This window comes from Oryza sativa, chromosome 1 (genome assembly GCF_034140825.1).
Source record: "Oryza sativa Japonica Group chromosome 1, ASM3414082v1".
Classification (NCBI taxonomy): domain Eukaryota; kingdom Viridiplantae; phylum Streptophyta; class Magnoliopsida; order Poales; family Poaceae; genus Oryza; species Oryza sativa.
The window spans coordinates 26617408-26631023 of record NC_089035.1 but is presented as its reverse complement, the minus strand read 5'-3'; the positions used below and the strand labels follow the sequence as shown (position 1 = coordinate 26631023).

Sequence of the window (13616 nt, the reverse complement as noted above, 5' to 3'; positions counted from 1 at the left end):
ACCGAGCCTGCTAGGACCATTTATCTGACCGTGTAGCACGCAATTCCGGGACCATGTTTTGTACTATTGATCCAGACAGGAGCATCTTCCGACTCGCTATCCGAGTCCCAACTCTGTACTAACTCCGTCCCAAAATAAGTACAGCCGTAAATATTCGTGTCTAATATTTGACCGTCCGTCTTATTTAAAAAATTTAAAAATATTTAGTCACACATAAAGTATTATTCATGTTTTATCATCTAATAGCAATAAAAATATTAATCTAAAAAAAATTCAAATAAGACGAACGGTCAAATGTTGAACGTGAATAGTGTAAAATTACACTTATTTTAGGACGGAAGGAGTGTATTTTTAGAAGATATAAATCGCACGGGAGAAGATGGGAAGAAAGAAATACCAAATACTGTTCGGCACATCACCCTACGCCTGATACTCCAACCAAAAAAAGAGTTTTTTTTTAAAAAAAAAAAGAGAAAAGAAAAGGCGCCGCGTTCATAGTCCATTTCATTGCTTAGTCAATGTCTAAAAGAATTCCAGCAAGTGGCAAACGTACTCCTACACTGCATTACTGTAAAGCTCTGCTACCTGCTGCAGCCCGAAATTCGCCTACGATGCTCGTTCGCGAGGAGAAACGGCAACGGTTGGTGAGTACGCTGGTCGATGTCATGTGCCTCTGGGTGCGATATGGCAGATGACAAATCTGCAAGCGCTTAATTAGGTGTGGTGGCGCTTTCGCCGCCGCTGATTCGCTTGCGCATGGGCTAATCCGATCGAATCGGTCATACTAGGATGCAAAGGGTAAGTACGGGCGCGCGTCTCCCACCCAGCAAATTCTTGTTACGAACGTCGTGGTGGTACCGTGCAACCGCATGACGCATCAGGACCATCCGCCAGGTCGACGGGTCCAGCCCCGATTTCCGTTTTAATTTGCGTGCCCCTGCCTCTGTAGACTGTAGGGCCATGGCCGCAAGCATGCAACCGAGGTTGACGACTCGCTCGCACGTCACTTCGGTACACAGTTGCGCACATGCTCTGCTGCGCATGTTCCAGTACACGGCACAAAGAGCCTCAAAATTGCCATGGTTAAGAGCAAACTCGGCTGTGAATTGTGAAATCAAGTTCAGCAGCTAGCTGAGACTAAGGTTTCCACAAGAACTTGTGTCAAATTTTGCAGAAAGCCCGTCGTCGTTTCAGCAACAAGTCTTGCTTGAAAGTTGATGCGTGCATGGATCCGAGGAAACTTTTCTTGTGACGAGCGCCGGGCGGCTGCCGGCTGGCTACAGAGCGGCGTGCGAGCGACGGTGGTGTGCCGCCGATGTACGATCGCCTGTTTTGGGGGGCACAACTGAAAACGACTTTTCGCCAAAGAGCAGCGGAATCTACAAAACGTCAGGCCTTATCCCCAGTTCTCCTACTCTTGTACACGCCGGCCCACCAAGCAATGCTCTGGGGGTAAATCTGGGTGCATTTCTCGTGGGCGCGACGCATTTACCCACTGATTTTGCTACAGAAGTTATCCGTGGGGGACCTCCCCCTATGTCACCGATGGGTGATAACACATGGCACGGCTTCGACCGTTACAGCAACAAGGAAATTTCTCCGGGGTAGCAACCGTGGGGCACCCAGCAATTTTTGTCTGTGCTTAATGAGGTAAAACCATACTCTTTGCTTACATATCTCACTATCAACACAGGTGTGGGGGCTCCAGCAACTGCCTTGTGTAGTCTTCAAACTTCCATTTGAGGTTCGTAATGTTGCAGTCTTACTTTCGTTTTCTGAAATGATGTATTTATGTACACAGAAAGATATGTGCACTCATCCAGCCAAAAGTAGGAGCATTTTATGACAACTTTGATCGCCGTTTTATATATATTATGGGACATCTGTAAAAGAAAAATATGGCACAATTAAAATGCGATGAAGTTATTTCGAAGAAATTGGCATATTATTATGTCATACGGGAAAGTGCAAATGTCTAACTAGAAAAAAAAATGATGGTAATGGGCCACAATTGACAAGGAAAGGTAAATTATTGTGTACTATGTATATACATATTTTTTCACAAAAGTTTTCGCCGGGCCGATATTTTTTCACAAATGTAGAGTGTGTGATTTCTTTTTTTAGTTAGTTGTTTGATAGAACTACGATCAAGTTGTTTGAGATGTCGATTATGTAGCATGAAAAGGACAACACATACAATTGAATTGATCAATCAGTTGCGTTTCCTATGGAAAGGTACATATTGTGTACAATTTAATCAGTGGACTGACAACTCCAAGCCAAAGTCTCATCACAAGAACAAAAATGTATAGTCCTAACAATCAGATATACTAGGTGTGTACTAATAACATCCTGTGACAAAAATATCTAAGCTTTATAAATAAATAATTTGAGGCTGAACACTTCTCCTTACACTTGTTAGCTATCCAAATATCCAGTTTATGATTCGCATGAGGCATATTCCAGCCCCATGGTGTAATTTCCTCATACAAGTATTTAGCACCATTTCTCCACAAATATTTTTTATGAGAATTACACAGTACAACGCAGACACTCACAACGCACGCGCACTCACCCCTATGGACGCACGCACGCAAACCCTACCCAAAAGTTTAAGGTATACTCCCTCCGTACTCGTAAAGGAAGTCGTTTTGGACAGCGACACGGTCTCCAAAACACAACTTTAACATCTTTTTCCTATAAAAATATTTATTTAAAAGTGATATATGTATTCTTTTTTGAAAGTATTTTTCAAGACAAATCTATTTATATAATTTTTACATTTTCAAACTCAACAATTTGAGAGTTATTCATGATTTATATTCCTAAGGTTTGACTTAAACATTGTACTAAACAACTTTCTTTACGAGTACGGAGGGAGTATTTCTTTTATAATCAAAATTAAGAAGAAATTAACTCATTCATCAATGTGACAAAACCAACGAACTATATACATACATGTAACCGATGAGTATTAAGCCAACTCATTAGATTTCGACTAACAATTTAATTCAGCACACAGAGTAAATATGTCCAATTTATTTAAAAACTAAAAAATGAAATATGTATTAAACTTTTAGATAGAGGCAGTACTAGTTTTTTTTTGTCTCAGACAATTACCTTCAGGCTACCGTATCGTTTGGTAGCTTGACTAACATATTCTGTTGGATTGCTACCGCGCCATGAATAAGCTCCATGGCACGTAAAAAAAAAAATAGCACTTCATTTGAAACACTCTAACGCTACCAAGAAATTACTGCTAGCGATTGAACATTTCACGTCAGACATGGACATAGGATCCTGTTTGTATGTAAAATTCGAGTGGTTTCACTACAAAATCTCAACAAAGTTCGTGCTTGAATGGCCTATTCCTGCCTCGCTCTCTCTCCGTCACGAAGTTTTCTGTAGTTTTGTACAGGATTCCAAACTCCGAGATCCCCCCCACGGACAAAATCAGAAAACAGGAATTGACAGAAGGCGGGGGGCAGCATCCCCACCCCACGGCGGTTCCTCGGGCCTCCCGCCCCGCCTCGCACCCGGAATCCTTCCTTCCCGAGGCCTACGTGTCCCCTCCCGCATCTCCACGTGTGCACCCCCCGCCAACGTCACTCGCCCTCAACCTCTTCCCCCTCCTCTCCCTCCTCCGACCGACTCCTACTCCCTCCTAGCTGACGCTCCGCTCTATACTCTTGTATCCACCGCTACAATTCCCCCCGCTGCACACGCACCGCTCGCCGAGTGCGAAGCGGTGAGACTAGACTACTCTTTGAGTTAGTATGGCCATGGATACCTTCCCGTTCCAGTGGCCCATGGATCCAGCCGCGTCATCCGGCCTCGACGCTGGGTTTCTGCCGCCTCCAGCGGCTGTGGCGCCCGACGACGGCGTGGGGTACTACGACCCGCCTGCGGGGGCGGATGTGGACGCCGCTGCTCTGCCGGAGTTCGCCGCGGCCTTCCCGCCGTGCGCGCCTGATGCTGCCGCTGCTGTGTTGGCCATGCGGCGGGAGGAGGAGGAGGTCGCGGGCATCCGCTTGGTTCATCTTCTGATGAGCTGCGCGGGCGCCATCGAGGCTGGTGACCACGCGCTCGCGTCCGCGCAGCTCGCCGACTCGCACGCCGCGCTTGCGGCCGTCTCGGCCGCCTCCGGCATCGGCCGCGTTGCCGTCCACTTCACCACCGCGCTCTCCCGGAGATTGTTCCCTTCGCCCGTCGCTCCGCCTACCACCGACGCCGAGCACGCCTTCCTCTACCATCACTTCTACGAGGCGTGTCCCTACCTCAAGTTCGCGCACTTCACGGCGAACCAGGCCATCCTCGAGGCCTTCCATGGGTGCGACCACGTCCATGTCATCGACTTCAGCCTCATGCAGGGCCTGCAGTGGCCGGCCTTGATCCAAGCCCTCGCCCTCCGACCAGGCGGCCCGCCGTTCCTCCGGATCACCGGCATTGGCCCGCCCTCACCTACCGGCCGCGACGAGCTGCGCGATGTCGGCCTCCGACTCGCCGACCTCGCGCGCTCCGTCCGCGTCCGCTTCTCCTTCCGCGGGGTCGCTGCGAACAGCCTCGACGAGGTCCGCCCGTGGATGCTCCAGATCGCGCCCGGGGAGGCCGTCGCGTTCAACTCCGTGCTGCAGCTCCACCGCCTCCTCGGCGACCCGGCCGATCAGGCGCCCATCGACGCCGTTCTCGACTGTGTCGCCTCCGTCCGGCCCAAGATCTTCACGGTCATCGAGCAAGAGGCCGACCACAACAAGACGGGCTTCCTCGACAGGTTCACGGAGGCGCTGTTCTACTACTCCGCGGTGTTCGACTCGCTGGACGCGGCGAGCGCCAGCGGCGGCGCGGGCAACGCGATGGCGGAGGCGTACCTCCAGAGGGAGATCTGCGACATCGTGTGCGGGGAGGGCGCCGCCCGGAGGGAACGGCACGAGCCGCTGTCTCGGTGGCGGGACAGGCTCACGCGCGCCGGCCTGAGCGCCGTGCCGCTCGGTTCGAACGCGCTGCGGCAGGCGAGGATGCTGGTCGGGCTGTTCTCCGGCGAGGGGCACAGCGTCGAGGAGGCCGACGGGTGCCTCACCCTCGGCTGGCACGGGCGGCCGCTGTTCTCGGCGTCCGCCTGGGAAGCCGCCGGGGACGGCGGCGGCGACAATAACAACAACAGTAACAGCAACGTTAGCGGTAGCAGCGGCAGTGACAGTAACAACAGCGGCAGCAGCAATGGTAAAAGCAGTGGGGCTCGGGATGGTAGCAGCGTGTGTTTGTAAATCGCGGGAGGGTTAGTTTGATTAAGGGGATCGATCGTAAATCGCAAATATGAAAATCTGAATGGCATGGAACTTTTGAACTTACCATCTGATGAAGAGTTTCCTGTCCATCTATCTCTCTCGCCGATATGGGAGTATACTTGGCATATATTTTTCAGATGCAATTTGGATATTCCAACTGATTAATTAATATACTTGGCATATCTTTGTTAATAGTAGGAGTACAATTATACAAAGAGACATAAGAGAAGGCGCCGTCAAAACCCTTGTTAATACTGCCACCATCCTCGATCTAATGACGCCCTTCCCAAGTTGCTAGTAGACCTGAGCAATTTCAGCGGGCGAAAAGACTGACTTGTTTTGGGCCTAAATTCACACATAAGTCTGGGCTGGCAAAGGTATCGGGCTTGCTATTCTGATGCTGGGCCAGGACTGGGCGTAGGCCTCGTTAGTAAGAGGAAAAAGTACACCGCAGGTCCCTCAACTTGTCATCGGGATAAAAAACATCCTCGAACCGCAAAACCAGATATGCGATGTCCCTTAACTATACAAAACCGGTCACCTGAGGTCCTTTGGTGGATTTGACCCCAGTTTTGGTCTACGTGGCGGTTGAGTTATCGTGCCCCCCCCACATGTCAGGTTTATCCACGTTAGCCTCCTCTCCCTCTTTCGCCTCTTCTCTCCCTTCCTCATCTCTCTCTCTCACACTTCTCTGCAAGCTGGCGGGGCCGAGGCGGGAGAGAAGAAGGGCGGCGCCACGAGGGCGGCCGACGGAGGCAGTGTGCGAGTGCAGGAGCCGACGAAGCGGAGTGGAGTGGAGGCGCGGAGTGGCGGTGGCGGCAGGCGGGCGAGCGCGCGGCGGGCGACGGATAGGGAGCGGCAGCCAGTAGGCGGCGATGGCGGAGGCGGAGGTTGTGGAGGTGGCAGCCCCCTAGCGACGGGCATGGTGGTCGTCGGCGTCGGTGTTCCCCGCTTCTCCCGGTGGTCGTCGGCGTGCCTCGCGCCCATTCCTCCCGACGAGATCCTCTCCTCCTCGTCCCCCTCATCCCCGCCGGATCCCGCCGCGTTGTGGTGGCTGGCGTCCTCCTCCTCCTCCACCGCCGCATCGACAGAATGCCCCCGCTTCTCCCTCTTGGCCACCTCCGCGGCGTTGTCCATGCGGGGTCCATGAGCAGCCGGACCCCACTAGCGAGCTCCTGCATCAGCCCCTCCCCCCAACCTATTCGCCATCACCGGCAGCTTGCCGCTCTCGGCGAGCTTGGTGTACGCGTCGACGCCGCCGAGGTAGCGGCCCATGACAAAGAGGTGTGGCGGCGCTAGGCGGGGAGGTCCACAGCGAGCACGGCGAGGAGATCCGCGGCGAGGACGTCGTCGTGCTGGACCATGAGCAGGTGGAGGCTGCTGCGGGATTGGTTCTCGATGCTCCCTCCCTGAGCTTGTGTGCCGCCAGGGGGAAGCTCGAGCCGCCCTAGGAGCCGCCGTCGCCGGCCGCACCATCCTCTGCCCGCGCGCGCCACTGTGGGCGCCCTAGCGTCGGCATCCCCATGCCCTGCGAGTGTGAGAGCAGAGAGCGAGAGGAAGGAAGGAGAGAAACAGAAAAAAAGAAAGAGAAAGGGGAAAGAGAGAGAGAGGGGGTGGTGTGGTCACCTGACATGTGGGGCCCACGTGGGTCCCACGCTGACTCAGCTGCCACGTAGATCAAAACCGGGGTCAAAACCACCGAAGGATCTCGGGTAACCGGTTTTATATAGTTAAGGGACCCTATATATCTGATTTTATGGTTTAAGGACGTTTTTTATCCCGATGATAAGTTGAGTATCTTCTGCGTACTTTTCCCTTAGTAAGAAGAACAATTGAATACAAGGTTTAATTGGAGCTGCTGCTGCAGTTCGGCAAAAGATACATTTTGCTAGCTTTCGCGGATACACAGTACGGGGGCTGTGGCGACGTGGCGTGGGGTTACGTGAAAAGGAATCGTATATTCCTCGGTGTATGGGTCTCCACTCCAAACTACTGTACCATTGGATGCACACTAGTCACAACCGTGTGGAGAGAGAGAGAGAGAGAGAGAGAGAGAGAGAGAGAGAGAGAGAGTCGTATAAAACCTGTCAGCTCAACTAGGCAAACCGACGTGCACGTCTGCATTACCACGACTCGACAACATCGCGACTTGCTCGTAGCAGCCTACCGACTACTATGCTGCAGTCCTGCAGCGAGGAGGCAAGCTAGTTGGCGTCGGCAGGAGTCAGCGGACGGACCACCAGTCCACCGCGGCGTACGAGTTCACGTGCCCGAGCGAGGGGGCGATCAGCGAGCTGCGCTCCCCGACCGGCAGGCGCATGGCGGACGGACGGGTGGCTTGGCTCGGCGCAGCGCGTGCGCATGTCAGCCGAGGCCGGTGTCCCTCCCCCGCGCGCGCTCTCACGTCACGTGCTCCGCCCGCGCGGAGTGCGGACCACCGGGCGGCACGTGCTGTGTCGCGCGGCCGGCCGCCCGTGTGATCGCGGGTACGTTGTTGAAGCGTGGGCGCGTGGCGCGCGTCCGCAGTCGCTGGTTCGCAGCGCGGATGGGATTGCTGCGGGAACCTTCGGGTAGGAAAAACGATTGCTTTTCGATAGTAGGTGTTGCGGTGAAATAGGAAACTCGCTCGACATGGTGAGAAGAGATCGGGAAAGTACGAAGTGGGTGATCCACCATTGTAAGTTTGTAGGTATCGAAACAAATCGGGGTGACCGCCGATCTCCTGCGTTCAGGCTAGTAATCCAGTATCACTAGTGGAATGAGCCCAGGCGGCAGGCGTGGCGGAGGAGAAATTTTAGGCAATCATGAGGCATGCTAGAAATTAATTACTCCTTCCGTTTTAAAATGCTCGACGCCGTTGACTTTTTAGCACATGTTTAACCGTTCATTTTATTTAAAAACTTTTGTGAAATATGTAAAATTATATGCCTACATAAAAATATATTTAACAATGAATCAAATGATAGAAAAAGAATTAATAATTACTTATTTTTTTAATAAGATGAACGCTAAAAAGTCAATAATGTCAACATTTCGAGGGAGTACATATTTATTTCTACTGTGTTAAAGACGTTTTGATCAGATGGCCTATTAGCTCAGCTGGTTAGAGCGTCGTGCTAATAACGCGAAGGTCGCAGGTTCGAGACCTGCATGGGCCATACTTTTTCCTTTTTCCGATAACCACATTTAAATTCCATCTATTTTCTTACTTTTTCCTTTTTCCGATAACCACATTTAAATTCCATCTATTTTCTTATTTTTCGTATGACTGCATTTAAAATCATACTTTTTCCTTTTTCCGATAACCACAAAATTCCATCTATTTTCTTATTTTTCGTATGACTGCATTTAAAATCATACCTTTTCCTTTTTCCGATAACCACATATAAATTCCATCTATTTTCTTATTTTTCGTATGACTGCATTTAAAATCCATCTGAATCGTATGTTTTTCCTTTTTCCGATAACCACATTTAAATTCCATCTATTTTCTTATTTTTCGTATGACTGCATTTAAAATCCATCTGAATCGTATGGCTGCATTCAAACTCCATTTTTTCCGATAACCACATTTAAATTCCATCCATTTTCTTATTTTTCGTATGACTGCATTTAAAATCCATCTGAATCGTATGGCTGCATTCAAACTCCATCTAAAAAGAATGTCAAAACTAGTTTGTGAGCTATTTCCCAGTACTATTGTCCAATGTTCTTAACATTGCTAAAATTCGCCTCATGCAGCGCTTTCCACTAAACAGATAAAAGTAGAATTATCACCATTCAAACTACATCAAAGAAATTAAGACATTTTGGTTTTGTCATATAAGTTCACCATTGAATATATTTTGATATTATATTTGTTTTATTATATGGAATAATGGAATGCTGCTATATTTTTCTATAGAATTGATCAAAAAGTTTAACTTAGGACAAACCTAAAATGTTTTATACTGGTACTGACGAGCTATTATCCAATATTATGAACATTTCCTGTAATTTTGCCTTCAGCAGCACTTCTCACTCTAACAGGTAAAAGTAGAATTATGGCCAGTGTGCAAGATTAGAGAAAATGGATGCAGAAGGTAAATCCTGACTTTGCTGTTGTTTCTCTACAGGTACAGTACACTTCAGTAAATACAGTTAATTAAATGGGCCATATTTTCTACTAAGTATATTATTTTGTTTCTTCGTATGACTCCATCTAGAAAATGCGAGTTCACATTAAACTGCTTCGTTCAGTCATTCTTCAAATATCTCCTTCATTTCAAAATGTATGATGCCATTGATATGTAAAAGTATAAGTTATAATTGAGTCACAATAAGACAAATGATATTTATACAATTTTTTTTAATAAGACGAATGGACAAACGTTATGCGAAAAGTCAACGGCATCACACATTTTGAAAAGGAGGTAGTAATTAATAAGTTCTCTATGTTTGAACTTCTTCGTTCAATCATTCTTCAAATACTGAAAAAGTTCTCTATGTAAAAACTGGGTTAGTGGCTAGTGCTGATTTACTATCGTCCAATATTCTGAACATTTGCTGAAATTTGCCTTCAACAGTTTTAAAAGCAGAACTATCACCAGTGTGCAAGAGTAGAGAAAATGTGATTATATGGATGCAGAAATTAAATACTGGCTTTGTTGTTGTTTCTCTCCCGATATACGTTAGTAACTACAGCTACTTAAATGCACATTTGTGCCTCTCTTTTTCACCTGTGGCTGGCTGGCCAAGGATTCAGCACGGAGATCAGCAGTCACGCAGGCACGCAGCATACCCACATGTAGGCATTATTGTCTTACCCGGCTACAGCCGTGGCCCTGCAAGTAATCTACCAGTTAGCCATTCAGTTAGAAATGGTAGCTAGGAAAAGACAATAGATGAGTTCGCAAACATATGAAGTATAAAGACTGATGAGTACCAGTTAGCACAATTTCATAAGCCTTCAGTGGGCAACTAAAATGTTGGTATGACCTTTGACGCCAGAACAGATAGTATCACACAGGGTTTGTAAAGCACAGTTCAGTAATGCAACCAAACATTCTGTAGGCCATGCTATAGACTATGCTCAACAGCAGAAGTTAACCTGAGAACTTTTAGATCCTGCTTTAGACATTTGATATTGAGACAGAAATCATGTCCTGTAGATAGTGAAGTTTGGTCATGCCATGCCTGACATCTTGTAAAACTGAAACTGAATAGTTTACTTCTTTATTTATTTTTTTTGAAGAAAACTGAAACTGAATAGTTACATACTTACATTTGCTCCTGCAAACTTTCTATATTTTACTCAATGGTAGATCATGTATTCAAGTGAAGTTTACATAGTCTGAACTCTGAAGGTTTATACCTGGACAGAACTGTGTCCAGGTGTCTTCTCTATACCTCTGCTTCCCATTAGTCCTCTAACATGTTCGACATCATCCCATTGACTTTCTTCAGCATGTAAGTTTGAAACGAGCACATGCACTCCCACATCATTAGGAGCTACGTTAACGATATGCTGTCCAATTACCTTTCCTAGATCCATTCTGTGATGAACTCTACAAGCAGCAAGAAGTGATCCCCAAATTACAGGATTGGGTTCTATTGGCATCTTCTTGATAAAGTGAAATGCCTCGTCTAACATACCAGCTCTCCCCAGGAGGTCTACTATGCAACCATAGTGCTCAGTATCAGGGACAACACCAAGGCTTGACATCAAATAGAAGTAACGGAGACCTTCATCAACCATTCCTACATGTGCACAGGCACCAAGAACTGCCTTAAGAGTAATGCCGTCCGGTTTTGGATCCTGTAACTCCAGCATTTGATCAAAGAGCTCCACTGCTTCTTTTCCATAACCATTGCTTGCAAGACCTCCAATCATGGCATTCCATGAGAGGGTCTGCTTATGCTGCATTTTTCTAAATATTTCAGAAGCAGTGTCAATGCAGCCACATTTTGCATACATATCCACCAGGGCACTTTCTAGGCACAAATCTTTGGCTACATTCATCTCTTCTATATAAGAGTGTATCTCTCTTCCTTTATCAAGTGCTCCCAGCTGTGAACAAGCAGAAAGTAGACTAACCAGTGCCATTTCATGTGCCACGACTTCTGCAATCTTCATTTCTTCAAATAGGTTGAAGGCCATTGTAAATTGATGTCCCTTCACATAACCACAAACCATAACTGTCCAGGAAACAACATCCTTTTTTGTCATAGTTTGAAAAACCCTTTCAGCTGCAGCCATATCACCACATTTGGCATACATGTTGATCAAAGAATTTGTAAGGATATTGTCACAACAGATCCCATTATCTTTGATATAACTGTGAACATGCATGCCTTTCCGCAACTCACCAAGTTGAGCACATGCTGATAAGACACTTACAAGCGTTATACCATCTGGAGTTACGCCATGCAACAGCATCTCTTCAAATATTCTTAGCGCTTCTTTGTGCTCATGATTTTGCACAAAGCCATCGATCAACGTATTCCATGATTTAGTATATCTTGCAGGCATGGCTTGAAATGCTTCTAAAGCATCAGACAAGCATCCACATTTCGTGTACATGCTTATGAGAGCATTCCTGATATCCACATCTGCCTCGATACCAAATTTACCAACCTGATTGTACACCCACCGGCCTTCATCAACAGCCTGTGTTTGGCCACAAGCAGAAAGCAGGCTTATAATCGTGACCTTGTTAGGAATAATTCCTTCTGCTTGCATCTCAGAAAGCATCTTTAGCACTTTGTCCCAGTGACCACACTGTGCACAAGCTGATATCATTGACGTCCAAGACACCACGTCCCTCTCATACATTTCCTCGAAAACCTTGCTTGCTTCCTCAACACTTCTAAAGGCACCATAATAATTAACAAGACCTGACATGACGAACACATCCGATGTAAACCCAATCCTCCGAACCAGCGCATGAATTGCGTCCCCATTTGACCGCCACTTCAAGCCAGCAAAGGCAGCACTCGCCGACACGACCGCTGCCATAGTGTAATTATCAGGAGAGACTCCCCTCCGACGCATTTCCCTGAACACCGCCAATGCATCCCGGGGGGCTTCGCAGCTGCTGTACCCTCTAATCATGCAGTTCCACACGAACGCGTTCGGTTGGGCCATTCCGTCGAACACCTTGCGCGCGTACCGCATGTCATGCCTCGCCGCGGGGGACGCGAGGAGGGCGATGAGCCGGCCGGCGACGAAGCTGTCGGAGGTGAGGTGGGCCCGGACGAGCCGGCCGTGGAGCTCCGCCAGGTGGGCCCGCGAGGCGCAGGCGTCGAGGTAGGCGAGGAGGTGGTGGCGGATAGGCCGAGCCTGGCTTGCGTTGCCGTGGAAGTAGAGGTAACGCATGGCATGAGGAGCAGACTAAACAGCGGTTGGTTGACGCTTGACGGAGCTAGCAGCCCGCGACTATTGGAAGCGATCAAGGGAACTACCAACGGCTTGTGAGTTAGGATAGTGGGAAGGCCCGAAAGAAGATAGCCTGAACGCTGCATTGCAGTTACAGCGCGGAAAGGAGAGCTCGGCTGATCGTTTTGGCCTTTTTAGGGGCTTTTTGCATCGATTCTGAAAAATCTTGTATTTCTTGTTCTACATATATGACCCCTTCTATTTCCATGTTATTAATTAAAGAAATATAATTTGCTAACCGAATTACTCCAGTTTCTGAACTATTGGAGTAGTCTGATTTACCCCGTTAGCTCCAATAACATCCAGTGACGGATCTTCTCGTGGCCATTGCCAAGGCACTGTCCATAGCTATGCCCCACAACCAAGGTGAGTTTGCGACCTGGCGTTGGACATTTGGGCGTTGATTTCAGATGCTAGTAATTTGATTAATAGGTTAGTTGGACACTAATTTAATGCCTTTATCGGCCTAATTTTCTAATGTTCTAAACCAAAGGCACAGCCGGACTAAAGAAAATAATAGAAATACGAGCAAACACACCTGTATAACACTCTCACGAAAATTACTTTATTGGTAAAAATATTACATGCAAAATTTTCCATTATAGTTGTTCATTGTAGTACAATTGTAGTATAGTTTGTGTATAAAAAAATATTTCACCAATGGAAAGCACGATTGTAGTATAGTTTGCGCATAAAAAAATATTTCACTAACTGAAAGTATAATACGCCTCATCCTAGTATATTAATCCGTCATAGCTAAAATTTAGTGTTGGGTTTGCCATTGATAACAGCCTTCCACATTTCCAGAATCCTCAAACCGGATAAACATATATTATTGAATGGACTATTGCTATAGATTACCTATTTCATTACAAGGAGAAAGAAACTCAACAGATTACTTACAACAAGTAGTG

At 47.6% G+C, this 13616-nt stretch overlaps 3 protein-coding genes and 1 non-coding gene across 4 annotated transcripts; 2 read left to right on the top strand and 2 right to left on the bottom strand.

The window, feature by feature from the left end:
* The first annotated feature begins 3655 nt into the window (after window positions 1-3655).
* On the top strand, window positions 3656-5328 carry LOC4325922 (DELLA protein SLN1). The gene has a single exon (NM_001409788.1). It carries the CDS (start codon window positions 3777-3779, stop codon window positions 5262-5264), a length of 1488 nt encoding a protein of 495 aa, NP_001396717.1. The 5' UTR covers window positions 3656-3776; the 3' UTR covers window positions 5265-5328.
* Window positions 5329-5966: 638 nt separating this feature from the next.
* On the bottom strand, window positions 5967-6422 carry LOC107281020 (uncharacterized). The gene has a single exon (XM_015783346.1). The coding sequence runs from the start codon at window positions 6420-6422 to the stop codon at window positions 5967-5969; it is 456 nt and encodes a 151-aa protein (XP_015638832.1).
* Window positions 6423-8369: 1947 nt separating this feature from the next.
* On the top strand, window positions 8370-8443 carry TRNAI-AAU (transfer RNA isoleucine (anticodon AAU)). The gene has a single exon. It is a non-coding gene; the product is annotated as a tRNA-Ile (tRNA).
* Window positions 8444-9800: 1357 nt separating this feature from the next.
* Window positions 9801-12717, bottom strand: LOC4325920 (pentatricopeptide repeat-containing protein At3g22690). Its single transcript, XM_015766128.3, has 3 exons — window positions 10549-12717; window positions 10210-10429; window positions 9801-10108 (listed from the first exon to the last, which is right to left on the bottom strand). Exon 1 carries the CDS (start codon window positions 12640-12642, stop codon window positions 10633-10635), a length of 2010 nt encoding a protein of 669 aa, XP_015621614.1. The 5' UTR covers window positions 12643-12717; the 3' UTR covers window positions 9801-10108; window positions 10210-10429; window positions 10549-10632.
* Between the last annotated feature and the right edge of the window lie 899 nt (window positions 12718-13616).